Here is a 22447-nt window from a genome sequence, read left to right on the forward strand (position 1 = left end):
GGAGGCCCGAAAAGGCAGGAAGTGGTCATTTGTGGGAAAAAGGGAAGGACAGGCAGCAAAGGAAGAGAAGCTGGGGCGCCTCCCCCAAGTCCTCAGCACCCCGGATCCAGCTGGGAGGCTCTCCGGCTTTCCCAGGAGACACCTCCCAAGCCAAGCGGGGCGCGGCCGGGGCGTTGTCCTTCAGGGGACACGTCCCTCCCTCCCACCGTGGAACCAGGAGGCCGCGATCGCGCGGGGAGCGCACCCACTTCCCCATCCCAGGGCGCACCCCGCGCCTAGGGTCCCCTGAGCGGCGCGGCATCCTTACCTGGGGGACCCGACCCACCGCCGCTCTGGCCGTGCGCTCAACCACACTCGCCGCTCTCACGCGCGCCCCGCCCCGTCCTGGGGCCGGACCCCAGCTGTCCCCAGTCGATTTGTCATTGAGCAGTCGTGAGCTCGCGTCCCCACCCCCTCGGAGCGCGTTCCCGCTGTCCCGCGGGCAACCCAAGCCTCTCCAGAGCCGGCCCTCCCTTCCGTTCCCCCGAGGCCACGCCCACGGACCAATCAGAAGCGGCACCACCAAACTTTGGCCAACGAGACCGCGCGTCTTGAGTGTAGGGGGTGTGGCCCCATAGAACGGCCCCGCCCACCCCGCCTTCCTTTTGGCCTCTCCGCCGGACTCGTGCACGTGACCGCTGCTGCAGTGGCGGAGCTTGGGAACTGGTCTGGGGACGCCGGGCGTGGGCGGGTGCACTCCCAGGGAAGCCAAAGCGAGGCCAGAGTGGAGAAAAAAGCCAAGAAGGACAGAGCCGCTAGACAGAGGCCAATGGGGAGGACGAGGTGGCCAAGTGTGGCCTGCGCCCTGGTGTGGAAGGGAACAAGCAGTTTTGGCGACCCTTGGCCAGAAGTTGGAAACTACAAGCGGCGCCGCCTCTAGCTTGGCCTATGACATTCTATTAGTAAAGGAATTACAGCTGTTAACTTGACCTAGGTCACATGCAAGGGCCGGAATCCTAACTCAAGCCATAGCCTGCGGCAAGAACTACAGACAAGCTGCCCTGCCATCACCCTCCTACGCACAGGAGCTTGTAATTTTCGGCTAGGGTTGACTTTCCTAGGTGAACGCTGGCCACCTCCCACCACCACAGTTGTGTGATACCCTCCCCCTCCCCATACAAACTCCATGGTGCCTTTCACTGTACGGCAATTAATGATTCAGTGCCTGTCTCTAATCTTTAAGGAGGGTGACAGTGATAGCAGTAGTCCACACTGTGTAATTACTCTTGTTGATAATTCTAAATTAGGACACATGTACATCTGAGGCTTTGTGCTTTGTTTAAATGGTTCCATACCAGCGACTAACAGACCTAGCCCTCCCACTGACAGCTTGGGGACAAGCAGAGCCTTGGGGCAAGCCAGATGGCTGGAGGGAGTAAAGGCACCTGCAGAGATGCACACAGTCTCGACCTGAGTTAGACCCCTGGGATCCACATAATGGAAGGGAAAACTGGCTCCCTTAAGTTGTCCTCTGACCTTTCTCTCTCTCTCTCTCTCTCTCTCTCTCTCTCTCTCTCTCTCTCTCTCTCTCCCTCTGTCTCCCTCTCTCTCTCACACACACAGGGATGGATAGATGATAGACAGACAGACAGATTAAATTCAAAAGATTGCCTTAAAAAGAAAGAGACAGAAAATACAGCTGGGCAGCGGTGGCGCAGGCCTTTAATCCCAGCACTGGGAAGGCAGAGGCAGGTGGATCTCTGTGAGTGTGAGGCCAGCCTGATCTCCAGAGTGAGTTCCAGAACAGGCTCCAGGCTCCAAAGTCACACAGAGAAAACCTGTCTAGGAAAAACCAGAAAAGGAGGGAGGGAGGCAGGCACGGAGGGAGGAAGGAAGAAAGAAAGATTAAAAAAAAATGGTGCCCTAAGGGAGGACTAGGAAGCTGCTTTTTAATGAACAGATTTATGTCGTGTGCATCGTGTGCATGGTGTTTTACCTTTATTGCATGTATGTACACCACGTAGGTGCCTGGTGCCTGCATAGGGCAGAAGAGGGTGTGGATCCCCTGGAATTGAAGTGGCAGGTGGTCTCCAGGCAGCGTGTGGGTGCTGGGAAGTGAACATCTGCAAAAGCAACAAGTGCTGTTAGCGGCTGAGTCATCTCTCCAGACCCTACAGGAGGCATCTTAAAACACTGTGCAGAGTTCATCACCTGGGAGAGTCATGCTGAAGCCTGCTGGAGTCGGGAAGTGTGGGGTAAAGGAGAATGTGTGAGTAGCACTGGATCAGGGTCCCTGAGGTGCCTGCACTGCATTTTTCCCAGCTAGTCAAGAGGGGGAGTGCCCTGAGCTGTAGAAGTCATACATGGAGATGCCTTGACAAACAGATACGGGCTTCCATATCTGTGAGGTCCAGCAAACGTTACCTAGAAGGCTCCCGTGTCTATGAAATTCTTCCTCAGGCATGATGACACGCTAGCTCAAACAGCAAAGCTGTCTGTCCAGCCACAAGAGAAAGGAGTAGCTCAGGAGACAGGCAGGAGCTGGGTCACAGACAGGCCAGCCTTTCCCTGTGTCCGGTCCTGTCCCCCATCCCTACCCTGCCCCCACGGTGTGGCCTCCCAGGCTCTGACCTACCTTTCCCGGGTCAGAGTGTGTGAGTGCTGATCCCTTCCCTTACAAACAGGATGCACGGGGCTGTATGAAAGGCTGACTCATGCTCCACCCCTAGGATGCCTGGATTCCACTGGGACCCCATCAACACAGTCATGCTCAAGGTCTCACCATGCCAGGCCCCGCAGGAGACTGGCAGGCACTGGTGTAGGGGCTCTCACACAGGACATGTGCCCTGCTATGGAAGGGTACTGAGACGCTTCATGCCAGGTCTCAGGTGGGCCCTGGTCCTCCATGATGCTTCTTCAGGAACTCGGACTCTTGGCAGAGCTAGGGGTCTCAGCGCAAGATTACATAGGGCCCAGGCATACCTGTGAAATCCCTCTAATCTACTGATGGCCCGAAGAGGAGATGAGCACGCCCTCCAGAAGCATCTGCTGAGCGCTGTGAGCATTCTGTTGTTTCTAGAATGAAGGCTGTAGTTGGGTTGGTAGAGTGCCACCTCTAGGCAGGATCAGGATCAGGAATGGGTCTTTCCAGGGAGGAGGAAGGGAGGCAGTGGTGAGGACTCTTCCCTCTGGGCAACCCCAGCCCTAGGGCCTTCCTGCTGGGAGATGGTCATCAGTGACTTTGCCCCCTGAGCCTTCTCTAACAGCACTATAGTGATGTGGACAGGTGATGTGGTCAGGGACCTTAGGGTCCCTACCCCTTGAGTGTGATGCCTTGAGCTGACCTTCCCATGACTCGACAGCTCATGTAAGAGGAGGTGTGACTGAGAGAAGCCTTGGAATGATCTAGAATAAGACTAGATAGGCCTTCTGCTTCTCCTATTGAGGGGTGGTTTACTGTAACTAACTTTGGAGCTCCAGAGGCCTGGCTTGCAGCACTCAGGCCTGGTGGCAGGGGTGGGTGGTGATGGTAAAGTTCTGCCTTATAAGCAGGGGGACCCTCAGAACCCATGTGCTTTTTAAAGTTCGGTGTGGTGGCACACATTTGTGATTCCTGTGCTGGGGACACGGAGGATTCTTGGGGCTCACTAGCCAATCACCTTAGTTGACTTGGGGAGTTCTAGATGTCAGGGTCTCAAAACGAGGGGTCCTGGGGCCAGAGAGGTGGCTCAGAGGTCAAGAGCACACGCTGATCTAGCATAGGACCTGGGTTCAGTTCCCAGCACCCACGTGGTGGCTCGGAACTCCCTGTAGCTGCACACAAAGTACAGATCTGTATGTTGAAGTCCACAGCACACTATATATAACGTGTGTGTGGGGGCACCTGAGGGATGACAGCTGAGGCTGTCCTCTGACTTGCACACTGACACATAAGTGAATAAGTGAATGAGTTAAGTTAAAAAAATACAGCTCTGTCAACACATGCTGTGTGACCCCAGGAAAATCTCTTTACCTCTCTGAGTTGTATCTGCATGCTGCAGTCCAGGTCCACCCTCTATACCAGGAGAGCCCACCACCTCCTGATTGCTACTATTTAGTGCATCGAGCCTCCTCCCTCCCAGCCCTGCCCTGCCTTTGAACAACTCTGCATCCCCCCCCTTCACCCCCACACACATTCAGATTCTGGACTAGAGGGAAACCCTTGAAGTTGAAGGACATTGGCCCTCCCCTTTCTGACCTGGGCTGGCTCAGTCTACAGGGAAAAAACAACCTCATGGGCAGAACCCCCCCCCCATCCTTTCTTTGTTTTCCAGCTTCCGGGGGAAACACCGGGTTGCACCGGGCTTTCCTTCCTGACTCCCCCATGCTCCTTCCAGAAATCCCCCAACTGCTGCCTGTAAGACCCTCAGAATGAGGAGTCTCCCAGTTTCGGTCGCTGCCCCCAAGAACTCAATGTCCAGTCCAGTTGCTGCAACACCAAGAGGCTTTAATGAACAGGAAACGTTTGCACAAACGGGATCCTCCAGCACGCAGGCTAGAGAGAAGCCCCCTCCCCGGGGCACAGGTGTTTTTAAAGGCAAATCCACTAGCTTAGGGAGGGGTGGGACCCTCTGTCCATTGAGTACGTGACCCTTTGAGGCCGGATGGTCTCTCTATTAGGGTCAACAGACCTTAGGGCCTCAGGGTGTGCTAATTAATCTTGTCTGGGCAAACCAGAGTTACAGCTATCTCTTTGTTTCTTAAGGACCCTATTCACCACCTGCTGACTCACAAGAAAGGAGGGGCAGTGTGAATTCTTGGTATCTTGTTATCTTAGGGCCATGTGAGGGGAAGTTAGCAAATTCCAAGGAACAGATATTGGTCTGGGTTAGCTTTCCAGGTTAGTCTGTCCTTCATTTCAAGTGTGTGTGGGGGGGGGGGGTTCCTTTAACTTTATTTTTTTTGTCTTTCACTGCCAAGCTTTGACACAAAGAGAAAGTTTAGAGCTATGAGGTCACCTAGGCCACAGGCCCTCCCTCCCCTGACGACACAGGAGATGAGTAGGCGAGATGGGGGAACGACACTCTGAGGACACTTTGGGCCCCTCAGTGTGGCTTTAACTGAGCACGGTGGAGCCTACCTGTGATCTCCGTGCTTGTGAGGTGGAGGCAGGAAATCACAGGTTCAGGTCCTCAGCCAGAGGGGGGGAAGTATGGTAGAGGTACCCGCCGAGTCTGGCATCTGATGGGCATCCAGGAGAAGTTCTTCCTCTCCTTGGCAGTTGATGGGCAATGAATGCAGAGTCACACCCACCCCGGGGCCTGGGCGGGGAGCCAGGAGAGTGCACCACCTGAAGGCTGGCCACATCAGACTTACCTCCACCCAAGGTGGGAGTGGGGGACTCGGGGGTGAGGGTGGGAACCAGCCTGGGGCTGGGGGTGAGCTCAGCAGGACACCTGTGTTGCTCTCCTCAGGCCCGGCAGGGGTTCCAACCCTGGCACCATGCAGTGAGAAATATAAATGAGAGAGCCAGCACCAGGGGGAGATTGGATTCCAACTGTGGAACCCCAGAATCGGAGACGCAGGCAATGAAAGCCCTGCCCCGTCCATCTTCTCTACCCAACCTCAAGGTAACCCCAAGAACAAGCCGATACTTTCCCCCATATATCCCAGGAAGGGCTGCAGGGACAGCGTCCAGGATAGACTGTGACTCACTCTGAGTCAGGGCTGACACCTCCCAGCCAGCCCTTCTACCCTCCCTGCCTGGCCAACAAGCCACTGTATGGGGTGCCACCCTTTCCCGGTGACTCCCTCAGTCCCTTAACCCCACCCTGACCTAGTCCCTCCTCCTAAGGCTGCGCGCTGCCAGGACCCTGAACTCACTGATACCCCGCTCTCTTGCCTCTCCTCCTCCAGCCCCATGCTATCCCCTGCCTTCTGTGGCTCCTAGCTGTCACCCCTGTCCTCCTACTGCAGCTAAAGTGACTGTCCACCCGTGCCTCTCTCTGGCTGGGAATCGAAACAATGGACACCAAGGCACTGGAACTTCCCAGGGCATCTATTGGTAGGAGGATGAAAAGCCTGGCACCTGGCACCAACCATAGGGGATCTTGTCTCCCAGGAGGAGATTTCACACAGGTCTGACGTTAGTCAGACCATCTTGTACGCGAGAATGGAACCTGGACAATGATGGGTCAGTGGCAGGCACGTTCACACCTTGACCAGAACTGCTTAGCTATGCACACTGTTCGCTCTCTATTTAAGCCTAAACTTCTAAACTTCATTCAGGCCTGGGATGTGGCAGGATGGGAGGGTGGGGATTGGGTGGGAGAGTATCACCAGGGCACACTGAATAACTCTTTCTCTGCTTTTCATTATTTCTTGTCTCCTTAATGGACCTGTTGAGGATCAGTGCTTGTGAGGGCTGCAAGGCCCAGGCTCTGACCCTAACAACTCCAGTAACAGAAATGGACCCTCCCAAAGGCCTCTCTGTGCCGGGCGGTGGTGGCACGGGCCTTTAATCCCAGCTCTCGGGAGGCAGAGGCAAGCGGATCTCTGTGAGTTCAAGGCCAGCCTGGTCTACAGTGCTTTCCAGTACAGCTTCCAAAGCCACAGAGAAACCCTGTCTCGAAAAACCAAAACCAACCAAACAAACAAAAACAAAAAACAGAGGCATCTCTGCAACTGTGGTCATCAGTGTCTTGCACCGAAGCCCTGCTTTCTCTAAGAAGGCTGTGTCTAACTACTGTCTTCCTGTGCCTGACCAGAGCAAGGAAGGAAGGATGCCTCCATTCGGCATCTACTGCGGCTCACAGAGGCTGGCCTCTGTGGGGCTGTGTGGAGAAGAGCAAAGGGGGAACTTCAAGAACTACATCACCAGCAGAAAGCTTGGAAAAATAGGAAACGCCCCCTCCCCACCTACCTTGCAGACAGGAAGCTTCAGGACAGTTCCCTATAGACTTCTCTGCACGGTGAGGTCCTGTGACCTCAGGATCTAGCCACAGTTCTGTGAGACAAAGGCACTGTCCCCACTGCTCAATTCTTCTGTCAGGGTTCAGTGTCCCCTTGCACAGCTGCCTGCCGGAGTCTGTGTGCATCAATGGTGTGTGTATGTGAGAGACAGAGAGAGATAGACAGAGATAGAGCGAGCTCATGCTTCTACCATAGCAAACCAAAGGCAGGGCTTCCCTGTCTCTCTTTTTCACTGTCCCTGGGGGAGATCTGATCAGGGGCTTTAATTTTATTCCTTTACCCCCCTAGTAACACAGTAGGCACTCGTGGTGGTTAATATTATCAACTCCACAGGATCAAGAATGACCTAGAAGAAAAACTTTGGCGCCCGTATATGACGGGCTTTCTAGCGTGGATTGTGTTGGAAAGACCCACTCTGAATGTGGCTAGCACTGTGTGTGGGGGGGGGGGGTAGAGGACTGGGCAGAATGAAACTGGAAATGCCATGTGACCAGCCCCTGCAGGTTCCTGCTTCTGCCTTCTCAACCCGTGAGCCAGACAAACCCTTCCTCAGGTCCTTTGCCAGGCCTCTGTGTGTGTGACTTGTCTTCAGCCAGCTGTGAGAGCCCCCATTGCAACAGCTCAAAACTGGAACGCTGGAGCCCCGCTCTGCCACCCTGGACGCCTGAGTCCCAGGGTCCTCATATGCGTGTGTGACGGTGACAGGCCCTACTTCAGAGCCATGGCAGTTTCTCCTCCGCCAGAGGTTCTGCCATTTATTTATTTATTTATTTATTTATTTATTTATTTATTTATTTTTATCTTAAGGGAACAGTGGGGATCAAATGAGAGATTAAGACAAAGCCATCAAATCCGGTTTGGGGCCACGGGTTCTGGGTGTCCCCATGAAATGTTGCAGGAGTTGTCCTGGTGGCACCTTTGGTGTGAGTTTTGGCACAGACTCAAACAGGCACACTGAGGGGGTGTTTACCTAAGGCCTGCAGCGTCCAACCATAGGCTACCTGAAGCAGTGGCAGTGAGGGACAAACAGGCTGTTCTGAGAGAAAGAAGTCCAAGCTGTAAGCCATGGTTCTGGACTGCAAACGGAAGCAAGAAGACACCCTTGAGTGCATTAAGCAAAGATACAACCCTGCCAGGGGACAGATGGCAGGCCAAAGGACTTGGTCCATTCAAGCAAGTGGCAAGCCCTGCTTGGGGAAGTTTACTCTGGGTGAAGTCAACAGCTGCTGTGCAGTTCACCCAGCCTGGGCCTGAGTCAGGCTTCGGTTCTCTTAGGAATCTCCTTCAGTCCCGTATTTCATAGAGGAAGTGAACTGAGTCCATCCAGACTTCTGGACTAGAATATGGAGCCACCAAGTCTGCTCACTGGAAGTTTGCAAAGCCTGTGGCTTCAGTGGCAGAAATATTAATAAATCTCGCTTCTCTCAGGCATCTCCTTCAGTCCAGTGTTTCATAGAAGGAAGAGAACCGAGTCCATCCAGACTTCGAGACTAGAATATGGGGCAGAATATAGGCCATCACCAAGTCTGCTCACTGGAAGTTTGCAAAGCCTATGGCTTCAGTGACAGAAATACTAATAAATCTCAATGCTCTGATCTCAGGCCAAAATGGAAAACAAACCAAAACAAAAAACCAGGGCAGGGGCCAGAAAGAGGGATAGCTAAGTGGTTAAGACACTCCCAGGGGAATCTGGTGATCTCCCTGGACTCTAGCGCATACACACACACACACACACACACACACACACACACACACACACACACGATGCACAAAAACAGGCACTGTGATGGGTTCAAAGGAAATGGCCCTCATAAGTGATAATTCTTCCGTTTTCATTTTTCACTTTGAGCTTTGGGTCCTCCTTAGGCAATAATTAAAAACAATTGCTAACCAACAGTTTAAAAGAACCCAAGTGTTGTGTGTCCCCCCCAACCCTAAACTGAACCCCACCACCACCACCACCACCACCCCTGCCCCAGCATGCACCCTGCCTGCTCTGCACTGCCAGGGAGGGGACACCTGAACCAGGCCTTAGGCTCCTCCCCTTTAACATGGGTGTTTTAGTTACTGTCTTACTTATTTTCCAACTGCTATGACAAAACGCCAGAACCAAGGCAACTTAGAAAACATTTACTTCGGAGGGTTATTCCATGAACGTCATAGCGGGGGCATGGCAGCAAGCAGGCCAGTAGTAAATTACAACTTTAGCCATCACATTGTCTATTTCCTCCCAGCTTGTCTGACTGCCACGCGTTTCTCTCTCTTGGGCTGTTTCCACTTCCAGTCTGCAGCTCTCCCTGGCAGAAATCCCACAGCCCGGACAGCTCTAACCCCTTAGGGTCTCTAAGGCAACCCAGGTTTCTTTTTTTAACAGCTTTATGTAATGGCCTCCAAGCCTCCGTTCAGGGACTCCAGCACCACACGCCTGGCCTCAGGCAGCTCTGCCTAACTTCAGAGGAAGATGCCACAACCCCTTTACTCCTGTGTCTGTCCTTCGGGGCTCTAAGGCCAGCACCAAGTAGAAGTCGTGCTGCCTGCTTGGTCTGGAACCTGGGTCCCTCTTTGAGTGACAGCTGCATATGCTTTGATTTACTGATGCTTTCTTTCGCATCAGAATAGGCTTCCCTTTGCTCTAGGAACAGAAGATTCCTCAGGCATATCCTTTTTAGAGCCGGAAGCTCAGCTGGGTGGGGTCTTGCCCTGGGGGGGGTCTCACTGTCTCCATTCCATTTCACACCAGGCCTTTCTTGAGAAGCCTCATCCCTTTGAGCAAAAGACTTGGCCCCAACATTAAATTTCCCAGAGCCCTTCTTCTCCGCAACCTGCACATTCTGTATCTCTTTTTGCCCAGCTTGATCTTTTTCATTGCAGACATGCATAAGAGTGGTCAGAGTCAATAGGACAGAGTCAATATTATGTTGTTTTAACATCTCCTCAGCCAATGAAATTAGTCCAAAACTCTTCATTTGAGCCCTGGATAGATTCTTGGGACAAAGGCAGCCACATTCCTTGCCAAAATATTACAAAAATAGTCTTTAGCTCAGTTGTCAATATTGTTCTCTTCTGAAAGCTCTTGTGCAGGGCCTCTATAGTCCTTATTGTTTTTAGCACTATTATCTTTCAAGCTCCAGTAACACTGTCCATTAATCCCACTGACGGCATTTATGTTGGATAGTTTTATGTCAACTTGACACAAACTATAGAGTCACTGGAGAGGAGGGAGCCTCAATTGAGAAAATGTCTCCATATGATCCAGCTGTAGCAAGCCTGTAGGACATTTTCTTAATTAGTGGCTGATAGGAGAGGGCCCAGGCCATTCTGGGTGGTGCCACCCCCAGGCAGGTGGTACTGGGTTCTGCAAGAAAGCAGGCTGAGCAAAGCCATGGGGAGCAAGCCAGTAAGCAGCATCCCTCCATGGCCTCTGCATCAGCTCCTGCCTGCAGACTCTAGTCCCGCTTGAGGTTTTGTGTTGACTTTCTTCAGTACCATGGCAGCACTGAATTGCTTTCCTAGTCCAAAATCCCGAAGTCTTCCACACTCCTCCAGAAAGTACCACACTCAGGCCTATCACAGCAGGCCTTTACTCCTAGTACTGACTTCCAGCTCAGTTAATTTCTTACTGCTGGACCAGGACCAAGGTAACTTATAAAAGCAAGTGTCTAATCTGGGCCTCACAGTTCCAGAGGGTTAGTGCAGGACCGGCACAGCAGCTGGCAGGCAGGTATGGATGGACTCAGAGAAGGCAGAGAAGGAAGGGCGGAATCCACGCCTTTACAGACCAAGAAGCAGGGACTCACTTCCTCTAGCCATGCTCCACCTCTTGGCTCCAAGAGCTCCCTCCAACAGCACCGTTTGTCTGATACCAAGGGTTCAAACCCACAGTCTGGGGGAGGCACTTCACACTAACCACAGCACGGGGCAAAAGTCCCACTTCTGCACTGTGCTCAACACGGCCAAGGGTGCTCTGTCCCCCAGGGTAACCGCAGCTCTGCAGCCTGGCAAGGACCCAGGCAGCATCTCACCACAGCTTCCCAACTTTCCCGTTCTGTTTCACCAGATTTTTACAGGACCCCAGGCATATAAAATAGGTACACAAATCAAGCATTCACCATAGATCACGAAGAAATTTATTTAAAAATAATTCTTTGGCAACAGAACTTAAGGATGAAAGCAAATTTACATAGCCAAGAACCAGAAGGGCTGATTTTACCTTAAAAGCTAGATCCTGCCGGGATATTTGATAACGCGGGATGCAGAGCGCCTTCAGAGGCTTTGATTTTTATAACCCGAAGGCTGAGAGCTGGGCAAAAGGCACATGCAAGGGCATTGCAGAAACTGAAAAATAATGTCCTCTCTCTCCCCAAGCCCAAATTCACCCAGTGATGTTTTCTGAAACTTAAGTCAACAAACAACTCAAACAGCAACTTTAAAGTCAAGCATCTGACACAGTGCCGTTTGAAGAGATGCTGGCTGGCTCGGGAATCAGCCTGCTTTCCGCCGTTAAACCAGCATACCTCTCCAAGAGCAGAAAACTCTGTATGTAAAATGGTAGAAACCCTGCAGTTCCTAACACACGGAAACCTCGAACCTGAGTCCAGGGTTTCAGGCAACGCTGGTTGGTGCGGTGTGGCCTGACACATGCGCAGTGGGAAGTAGGCATGCTGTGTGTTGAGAACCAAGGTTGTGATGAAGTCACAGGCTGCAGCATGGGGTGGGGGTGGGGGCTCACCAGAAACAGCTGGGACCCAGTACCTACTTGATTTCGAAGTTCAAAAAACCTTTTGCTACATCCAAATTACTTTAGTAACTCCCACATTCAGTGACAGGAGCAGTTATGGGGTCAGGACCCACAGTTTTAAAAAGCCGGGAACTTAGGGATCCTGGCGTCTCTGGGAGGGACATGGGCACAGCTCCAGAACATCCCGTGTCAGTGCACTTGCCCTTGGGGACCTCCAGTCAGGTGAAACTAGCATCCGCATCCTCTCTGAGGAAAGGAATCCTTCACTGAGGACAAGGCATAGGTGGAGATGAAGATATGTTAGACCAGGTGAGATGGCTCAGTGGGCTAGCCCTGGACTCCACAGTTGAGAGAGAAAACTGAACCCTGCAAGTTGTCCTCTAACCTCACACACCTCTTCCATGACACACATGCCTGTACTCACACACACGGCAATAAAAACTGAGGGGCAGAGTGAGACAGGACACCCTGGAGTGAATCGCTAAAGAGACCACTGAAGGGCATCCAGGCTCCGGCTATCAAAACTGCTCCCCTCTGTGGGATTTCATCCCATTTACGACACTGGTGAATATGTGACACACGTACACTGATGCAAAACGCAGCTCTCACCCCCAAAGGGAAAGAGAGACCGTTGACTCCTAGCCAAACGAGTGTCCATGACCCTGCATCGATCCACCAGGGAAGTGGTCACGTGAGATCTTAATAGTCACAACAAAGAAACCAGGTCGCTCAGCAGACACATTGGTGGGAGCCACGGGTGAGTGGTGGTTACAGCAGACTTGCCATGCTTTCTGGAGACATTCCTGGCTTTCCTTTTTTTCTTTCGTTCCCTTTTTAAACTTTATTTATTTATTTTGAGACAGGGTTTCTCAGTGTAGCTTTGTAGACCGGGCTGGCCTCAAACTCACAGAGATCCGCCTGCCTTTGCCTCCTGAGTGCTGGGACTAAAGGTGTGCGCCACCACCGCCCAGCTGACATCCCTAGATTTGATACTCACACGCAGGACTCTGCAATGAGTGAATTTCAAAGAGGCCGAACAGCAGCCCAGAGCCACTTGGCTCTCGTCTGTGACATCTTGACTTTTCTAATCAGCCTCTGGGGGGAAATTCCACTTATGTGTCACACGTTGTGAAAGAAGGAAATGATGCCCAGGCTGGACAATTTAAAAGTGTCCTCCAAGAGAAGCAGGAGCCCAAAGACAGCATCTTTGGTGTAAGGACAGCAGTGCACAGCCTCATCGAGGAGACAGAAGGGCAAGAGAAGCCGGCAGTCTGGATTACGGTTCTGCAGGGAGGGGGCAGAATGTAGCTCTAAACCAGTGTTCACAGCTTGTCTCAATCTACATCAAGAGTACCAGAAACACCTCAAGCAAATTCTGTCCACGAGTGTAACTTAAAGTTGGCTCAAGTGGGCTGGCTGTACTTCTGTGGGAAGATAACACAGAGTCCTGGGTTCTACCTCATGCTCTGCATAAACCTGAGTGGATTGGAGTGGAGCACTCCTAATCCCAGAGACAGGAGGATCAGAGGTTCAAGGTCATCCTGGGCCACCTGCAGCCTGGGATCCTGTCTTTAAAAAAAGAAACATTCGCTTCAGTTGGTGCAGTACCTAGATAACAGTTGAAACAAACACACCTGACCTCCCTCTACTGTTGCAAGATACAGAGATGCCAAACAGAAAATAAGTGAGCTGTCATGTTGCTATGACAACAGGAAAAGCAAACGACCCGTACTCTCCCTTTCTAGGGCCAAATGGAAGGAACAGCACTGTCAAAAGCCCACAGCGGTTCCCCTGTGGGTGGCAAGAAACCTTCATTTCCTTCAAGCACTGGTACTTCCCACGTTTTTTCTGAAGTGATTTATCAGTTAGTGAGCATATAAGAAGCGGGAGAAAGGACCGGAGAAATACCTCACTCTAAAGGAGACTATGTAACCATGACGACCTGAGTTTGGGTCCTGGGAACCCTCGGTAAGGCTGGGCAGTAGCACACATCTGGAATCCCAACTCTCAAGTGAGACCAGGTAGAGATAAGGGACCCTGGAAGCTGGAGCGCTGCCTAGCCTGGCGTCTGTTGCAGCCAATGAGAGAGCTTGCCTCGGACCTCCATTCGTATGTGGTGGCCTATGTGCACAGGCACTCACACACATGCACAAACGAAACAGGAAAAACAGACAGGATGCAGCATGCAGGGAGCTCACAACTTTAGGTCAGGAAGGGCTGCTTGGAGGAGGAGACATCCGCTAGAACTGGGAGGGGCCAGCACAGGAGAATCCATGGGAGGAGTTCGATGCTGCACCCCTGCTTCTAGGGCAGGGCTGGATCACAGGGCAGATGTTTGGGCTGTTTTTGTCTAAGGGCTAAGGAATGAATGCATACAGGAAGAGCTGCTAGGGCCCAAGACTAAGTTTCAAAGGTCCTGATGAAGCCTGGCTGCCTCGGGGCAGTAATCTCTGAGTCTGTACCTGGGACAGTACTCAGATTCTAGAGGAACACCAGCAAAGAGCTGCAGGAAGCCCACACCCTGGACTGAGCAGAGGCTTTCAGGTCTGCTCCAGCTGACACCATCATCTGAAACACAGTGTCCCCAAGCACCTACACTGCATGTGTCACACTGCTGCTCAGACGAGTGTGTGTGTGTGTGTGTGTGTGTGTGAGTGTGTGTGTGTGTGCTGTCTAGTGTTTCCTCACACAGGCCTGTGTGAGCATGAGCATGACAAATGGCAAGGTCACAGCAGCAGGATTGCTGTGGAAGCCCTAGGGCAGGGGCTCCTGTCCTTGGGAGAGGGACATCTAGTTTGATACAGACACAGCAAGTGACAATAGCCACCAGCCCTGACATCAGGCTTTCATACACTGCGTCCTTTGTCCTCACTTTGAGGAGCTTATCTTTCTGTCACAGATAGGGCAGGAGGAGGCTTGGTAGCTTGCCACATGGGGCCTCCTCCACCTCCGCAATGTAACATGTGGAGGAGACGCAGGGGGCTGGCCCCTGCTGCTGAAGGTGGAGGTGGGAATGTGTTCTGTAGGGGGGCAGGGGCTGACAGAAAACACCAAGTGGACCATGACTTCTCTGCAACAAAGCAGGCAGGACTAAACCACATGGGTCTGAAAAGGAACTTCCTAGGTTTACAGTAGTAACCTCAGAGCACGATCAGCAAGGCCCAGAGGCCTTGGAAGGATCCAGACTTGAGCCCAGGGCTGGAAGCATGTCCAGGTGTCACCTGAGGGGTGGGGGCTGGGAAGAAAGCTCTGTGCTTACTGAGGGCAAATCCTAAGCAGCCTTGTAAGAAGCTGTAACTCCAGGGGTGAGGTCAGGGATGGGGGGGGGGTAGACAGGAATGCTGGGGTTACCTCCATGTTCAGAGACAGACCTTGTTTCAGGGGAATAAGATAGTGCAAACGGGGCACGTGACATCATTCTTTGTCCTCTGCCCACGCATACACATCCTCTCCCCCACACAGGGCGTCAGCAGGTGACAGGTGAGTTCAGGAGAGGCGCAAGTTAGACAGAGGCTCAGACCTCAGGGCCTCCCACCCTTTGGAATACACTAGTCCCTGCCTTCTGGGCTCTCAGTCTCCCAAAGCCGTGCACCCTTAGAAAAGGAAGGCCCATGTGGGTGGCACGAGGCAATGCACCCCACACACCCCCAGAGAAGGGCAATTTTAGGCTTAAGTTTGTGTGCTAGCCTCAGGGTCGCTGTGCTTGGGGGAATGGGCTCAGTGGTAAAGTGCTTGCCCTGTACTGTGTGGAACAGATTCCTATCTGGGTGAGTTTGACAGTGCCCTACAATCCAGTCCTGGGGAAGCAGAAACGAGGGGTCCCCTGGGCAAACTGGTTATCCAGACTAGCTAGATTTCAGGAGAAGATCTGGCTTCAGCAAGAGATCTTGCCTCAGTAAATACAGTGGGCCATCAAGGTTGACACCCCATGTGAATTTCAATCGCGCGCACGCGCGCGCGCACACACACACACACACACACACACACACACACACGAATATGAAAATCCATGCACACCACACAACCATTTTCTATGGTAATATCCTTTTTGAAATGTGGGCGTAAGCAAAACAGACCACAGCATCTCCAGGCACAGGCCATCACTCTTATGGGGTCTGCAGAAACAAGGGTCTTTGCAAACATGTCTGTCTGTGGTTCAGAGTTGGCCCTGGGCACTAGGGTGGTTACTGAGCTGGGAAGAGACCTCTGCTGTCTACTGGTCTCCTCCAGCAGCCCACCAGCAACGCCTTAGGACCTGAGGCTGAATGGTGGTCCTCAATTTTCTCTGGGAGGGCCGAGGGCCGAGGCAATAGAGGTCCATGAGGGCACTGTTTCTCCCTGGGTAGCCCTTCCTCTTTATTCAGAGAATGGCACCCCCCTCCCACCGTCCCCCCCCCCCCGCCCCAATACACCCTGCATTTCCCTCTAATGATCTAAGACTTTAACGTCAGTGCTCTATGCCCACTCAGGGAACCTGAAAGTTAGGCCTGGTGATGAAAAGCAAGGACTAGCAACCAGGATTCTGCTGAGCAGGGGCCAGTGGGGAAGGGAGGCGAGAATCGTCTAGTTCTGTCCAGCAGGGTCAGAGAAAACGATGCTCCAAACCACAGACCCCCCACACGGCATCGTACCACAGAGAGAAGGTCGGGCTTGTTTCCTTTCTCAGCCGGTGGGTGGCAGCGGCTGGTTTACAAGCTAAATTTTCTTGACCCTTGGACCTTTCCCTAGCAGTTCCAAAAGAATCAGACTCAGGAGGGGACAAAGAAATGAAACCGGGGCTCAAGGTTGGGAGCCCTGAATCCAAGCCTCCTCCGGGTCCAGTTTCACCTGCTCCTTCAGGGAACTAACTGCTTCTGGCTTAGTGGGCTCTGACACCCTCCCCGGTACCCGCGCTCCGCTTCTCGGGTGACACAGGCCTAGGCACACGGCACAACCTGTTGGGGGCAGCCGGAGAATCGCTAGTCGCTCTGCCAGGGTGGAGTTTTGCCCGGGGCACAATCCTAATCAGTGCACTGCCTGCACAGCCGACCTCCGCACGGGGCCCAGGGTCAAAGGCCCTGCTCCTAGCCCGCAAGTGCACCCGTGCCGGGGCAGTGGCAGTCACCTGCGTGCTCTCAGACTCCCACGCCCGCCAGCCACCCGCCTCTGCTCTTGCACACTCAGGCTCCCGCACCACACTTGGCGCTGTCGCCTCTCCGCGCACTCCTACCGCTCGCTGCACGGCCACAGCGGGCTAGGGGGCGGTGTTCCCAAGTCCCGCCCCCTGCAGCGACAGGCCCGCCCCGTCCCGCGCCTAGCCCCGCCCCTCTCCGGGCCCCGCCCCCGCCGGGCCCCGCCCCCAAGCCTGCCGGCAGGATATGAGCTCATCCCCTCCTCCATGTTCCGGCCGCCCCCAGGAAGCGTCCTGCGCAGGTCTCGGCTTGCCTACGGGTTGCGGAGCCCGCGGCGCGCCGGATCCCACCTGACCCCCAACGCGGCGAGGCGTCCGCCACGCAGGTGCGGCATGAAGGCAGGCGGCGTGGGCTCCCACCCAAGCCTGGACCACGGGGCTCGGGCAGCGCCGCCGGCGTAGGGCGCCGCACCGTTCCCGGCGCTCGCGGTGCCCTCAACTCGCTTCCGGCCGGGCCACGTGACTGCGCGCACGTGTTCCGGCGTTTGGGAGCGGCGGGTCTGCAGCCTCCTCCGGGCCAGCCGGCGGATGTCCACCCGCCCAGGGGCAGAGCATCCTTCGCCATGAACCCCAGGGGCCTGTTCCAGGACTTCAACCCCAGTAAGTTCCTCATCTATGCCTGCTTGCTGCTCTTCTCCGTGCTGCTGCCCCTGCGCCTGGACGGCATCATCCAGTGGAGCTACTGGGCGGTCTTCGCCCCCATCTGGCTGTGGAAGCTCCTGGTCATCGTGGGCGCGTCGGTGGGTGCGGGCGTGTGGGCCCGCAACCCTCGCTACCGCGCGGAGGGGGAAGCCTGCGTGGAGTTCAAAGCCATGCTGATTGCCGTGGGCATCCACCTGCTGCTGCTCATGTTTGAGATCCTAGTCTGTGACAGGGTGGAGAGGGGCACCCACTTCTGGCTGCTGGTCTTCATGCCGCTCTTTTTCGTTTCCCCGGTGTCCGTGGCTGCCTGCGTCTGGGGCTTCCGGCATGACAGGTCCCTGGAGCTGGAGATCCTGTGCTCTGTCAATATCCTGCAGTTCATTTTCATCGCCCTGAGGCTGGACAGGATTATCCACTGGCCGTGGCTGGTGGTGTTCGTGCCACTGTGGATCCTCATGTCGTTCCTCTGCCTGGTGGTTCTCTATTACATCGTGTGGTCCCTCCTGTTTCTGCGGTCCCTGGATGTGGTTGCTGAGCAGCGAAGAACACATGTGACCATGGCCATCAGCTGGATCACGATCGTCGTACCCCTGCTCACCTTCGAGGTCCTGCTGGTTCACAGACTGGATGACCACAACACATTCTCGTACATTTCCATATTTGTCCCCCTTTGGCTCTCGTTACTGACATTGATGGCTACGACGTTCAGGCGGAAAGGGGGCAATCACTGGTGGTTTGGTATTCGCAGGGATTTCTGTCAGTTTCTACTTGAAGTCTTTCCGTTTTTAAGAGAATATGGGAATATCTCTTACGATCTCCATCACGAAGACAGTGAGGAGGCCGAAGACTCATCGCTTCCAGAAGCTCCAAAAATTGCTCCAATGTTTGGAAAGAAGGCCAGGGTAGTTATAACGCAGAGTCCTGGGAAATACATTCCTCCTCCTCCGAAGCTAAACATTGACATGCCAGACTAAACTCACAGGCTGGGTGGGCCTTTACGTGTACTAGTGAATTCCACTTCGTTTTTTTCTGTGTTCACCCAGCCCTGGAATTGGGGATTGGCCCTCCTCATTCATTTCACACCCTCTGAGATGGAATCCTCTTGAAGTTGTCAAGTGTGTACCCCAGACAAGGGAAGGAGGGCTGTGTTATTCTTGGTGTGTGTATATGTGTACACATAATGTGGGAGAGAACTCACTTCCCAGGTCCGTGTCTTAAGAGCTAGCCAAAGGCAGTAAATTGAATTGTTTCAAGGCCTTCAAAAGACCTAAAAAACTACATAGCTGTTTGTTTTCAAGCACTACTTATCCTACCAAAAGTATTGTTTAAAAAGTATTTTTATACACTGCTAGTCTAAAATTGTATTTTAGATTGTGTACATTGTGACATGATGGCAAATGTACCAAATTCTCTCCCGCCACTGTTCCACACACCTCATAGTTGGTATTTCTAGTGTTCCTACTGTTCAAATAGTTGTTTGCTTTGGGCTTTGCTGACACAGGCCTTTAGTATTCTAATAGATGAATTTTCTAATGGAGTGAATCTGCATATGTTAGTATTTATATGAATGTTTAGCAGTGTTCTAGTGTTGAATTGTAGTTCTTGGCAATACCAATGTATTGTGTTAAAGTATTTTTTTTAAGCTGCTGTGTGAAGGTACATGTTTATTGCAACTATCCTTAAAAGACTGCATAACACTGTCTCAAAAAACAAACACACAAACAAAAAAACCAAAAGAATGCATAAGAAGCTAAGATGTCCCTGTGGGGTGGGATCCCGGCATAGTACTGAGTGTGTCAGAGCAGTCAGTAATAAATACCAAGAGTGCCACAAGTTTTTGAGGTTTGCCATAGTGCCCCCCCCCCCAGAGGGAAGGGACACCACTCTGAGGATAGGTGGCATTTACCGCCTTGGCTTTTGCCTCACAGGTGGGTGGTATCATCTCTTCAGGAACAGCCAAACTAAGCAACACACGGTGTGGCCATCCAAGGCCTGTTACCGTGTAGAGCGTTGCTGTTGGAATGATGAGACAGTGGCAGTGGCCAGCAGGATGAGGTCTTGATGTAAGGTTCAACCTTTTCCGTCCACCAGTAGCAAGGGAACAAATGCTCAGGGTATTTTTGAAGATGAGTACAGGGTTCTTTCAGGTGCTGGAGTCACCCCAGGAAATCAAAACCAGAGGACAAAAGTCAGGTCCTCTCAGGATGAGGATGATGGGGAAGAAGCTCATATCACCGAGGAGAGTGGCCATATTAATAGCTGCTTACTAAGAATTACTCAGATCCGGTTCCATCTACGTCCCCCTTTGCTCTGGCCATGTGGTTGTCCCGTCCCATGTGAAGAAAAAGCTAAACCTATCACTGGGGTGACAGCTCAGCCAGGAAAGTGTGGGGCGCCAGCTAACCCATGTTCAAACCCTCGGCATCCATGTAAAGGTCCACAGCATGTGTGAGCTCAGCCCTGGAAGGTTTTTGGCCAGTCATTCTAAAACATGAGTTGCAGGTTCTGGTGGAGCAGCCATGGGCTACGGAGGTAAAGGGGCTTGCCACTAAGCTCCGTGACCTGAGTTTGGCCTCTGGAACCCACATGATGAAAAGAACCAACTGCCTCCTGGCTGTCACACACGTGATGGCATGTGTGCGCACACACAACAAAATCTGAAATAAAGTGGGAGGGTGGCTCAGCAGTTAGAGCACTGGCTGTTCTTCAAGAGGACCAAGGTTTGATTCCCAGCACTCACTTGGTGGCTCCCAACTGTAACTGCACTTCGAGGCAATCCCACGCCCTCTTCTGGTCTGTGCAGGCAACAGGCACATGAGTGATACGCAGGCATGCGTGTAAGAGAGACACCCACATACATAAAGTGAAACTAAGTTTTTAAAAGGTAGAGAGCAATAGAGGAGCACACCTGACACTTCAGGTTTGCACATGCACAAACAACGTGAATTCACTGTTTTAGCAACTTCCAGAACCAAGTTAGAATGACATCTGCATACATGTTAGCTAACGACATGAAAAGCCACCCGGGGTTCCGTGTACCTGCAGCGAAGCTGGCCTGTGCCAGCTGGCGGGTGTGAGAGGCAGCATGGGCCAGCAGTGGTCTGAATGTCCTACACAGGGAATGGCTGGTTTGCTGTTTCAAAGCCTTAGGGCTCCGCGGGGCACTAATGGGGTGCGGGGCGCTTCCTAGCAGGTGCCTGTGTGAGGGAGGAAGGAAGCTGAGAATGTGGGAGAATGCAGCTGGCTCGTGGGTGAACTTCCCTGAGGTTCAGGTACCCAACATCCCATGGTTCCCCGACTCCATCCCCCACAAAGAACACGAAAAGCAACAGCTGTGCCCTAGCGAGGTTCCAGGGTGGGGACTAGAGAGGTGGCTCAGGTTAGAGCACTGGCTGTTCTTCAGAGGACCTGGGTTCAATTCTCAGCACTTAGGTGGCGGCTTGCCACCCTCTGTGACCCCAGTTCTAGAAGATACAACTTCTTGTTCTGGCTCTGCAGGCAGTAGGCACATTGGTGACACATAACATGTATTTTCAGGCAAAAAACCCCATACACACAAAAGCATGTTTTAGTATAAAAATGTTTTAGGTATGGAAGAGCAGGTGTCTCTGAAGGGTGTTGAAGAGGGTTGTGGTACTCAGTACAAACCCTTATTGACAGCCTGGAGTCCTCCAAGCAATGTGTGTGGTATTGGAGAGCCACTGTTTGAAGCATGCTACAAACATCCCACCCAAATCAGCTGTCCACAGTTAGGCCAGCCTCTAGTTACCTCAAGGCTTCTGCTTAACAACTCAATATCTCAATGGCTGGGCTGGCTGACTGGCTCAGTGAGCACATGGCTGTGTAAGCATGAAACCTCAAGTTTGATCCTCACGCCCCCACGAAAGCCAGGTGTGGTGGTGTGAGCTTGTATGCCCCAGGCTTTCAAGCCAGCCTAGTCAAATTGTTGAGCTCTATGCCAATGAGAGACTGTCTTAAACAAACCTAGGGTCAAAATAAGAATTATTTTAAGGACCAGCAAGGTGGCTCAGCAGGAAAGGGTGTTTACTACACAAGCCAGATGACCTGTGTTGGATCCCTTCATCTCATGGGAGAAGGGGAGAGGAGGTCCCTCCCTGAAAGGCCTCTGCCTTTCACAAGAGTGCTGCGGCACACATGCACGTGTGAACTCATACAGTAGTGATTTGTTGCACTCGCAAACTTGCACACACAAACTCCTCCTGGGAGCTGCAAGTTGGCTGTGGGTTACACTTCAGGCTGGGATCTGAGCCAGGTCGTCTTGATGCCAGGTTGAAGGAGCAAAACAGTCTTGGACCTTTGCCCTTTATGGCAGGAACAAGGAGGCCAAGCCAAAGCCTGCAGGCACAGACTGTTCCTGTTCACATGTGACAGATGTTGAGTCTACTCATGTCCAGTGACCCAAGCATATGGTCAGGTCTACCAGGTGTCAGAGGTGTATGTCCAAGGGGCAATAAAGCAATCTGCATGGGCAGCTGGCAGCCCATGAACTGGCTGTTACAGGATCATTCTGAAGAATGGTTCAAAATGTGTAGATCAGGAGTGGTTGTCTTCTCTTACAGTATTCTATAGCTTTCAGAGGTTGTCGTCATTGGGAGGAAGCTGCTGGGATCTGATAAGGAATGGGAAGGCCTTGTGTTCAGATCCCTTTGTGAGTGGTGGGGAGATCCCAGCAGCTGTGCAGGACAGCGTTATGATGGTGCTGATCTCAGACCTCCTCAGGTAGAAAAAAAGATCAGTTTAAGAGTAGCCTGGGATGAGACCTTGTCTCAGAACCAAGTAAATCGCAGTAAGAACAGTTAAAGAAGTGTTGGAGAGGGGGGCGTGGTGATGCACTAGCCTTTCCTGAGGATCCGAGTTCAAGGCCAGAAGCCATGTAAAAACACTGACCGCTGTGGTGTGTCCCAGTAATTCCAGCTGTGGGGAAGGAGACAGCAGGGTCCCTGGGG

General features: G+C 52.8%; 1 protein-coding gene across 1 annotated transcript; it reads left to right on the forward strand.

Moving 5' to 3' along the window:
* Positions 1 to 17237: 17237 nt before the first annotated feature.
* Tmem185b (transmembrane protein 185B) lies at positions 17238 to 19122 on the forward strand. The gene has a single exon (XM_051203997.1). The coding sequence runs from the start codon at positions 17402 to 17404 to the stop codon at positions 18452 to 18454; it is 1053 nt and encodes a 350-aa protein (XP_051059954.1). The 5' UTR covers positions 17238 to 17401; the 3' UTR covers positions 18455 to 19122.
* Positions 19123 to 22447: the final 3325 nt, after the last annotated feature.

The sequence above is a fragment of the Phodopus roborovskii genome, unplaced genomic scaffold (genome assembly GCF_943737965.1).
Source record: "Phodopus roborovskii unplaced genomic scaffold, PHOROB, whole genome shotgun sequence".
Lineage (NCBI taxonomy): Eukaryota > Metazoa > Chordata > Mammalia > Rodentia > Cricetidae > Phodopus > Phodopus roborovskii.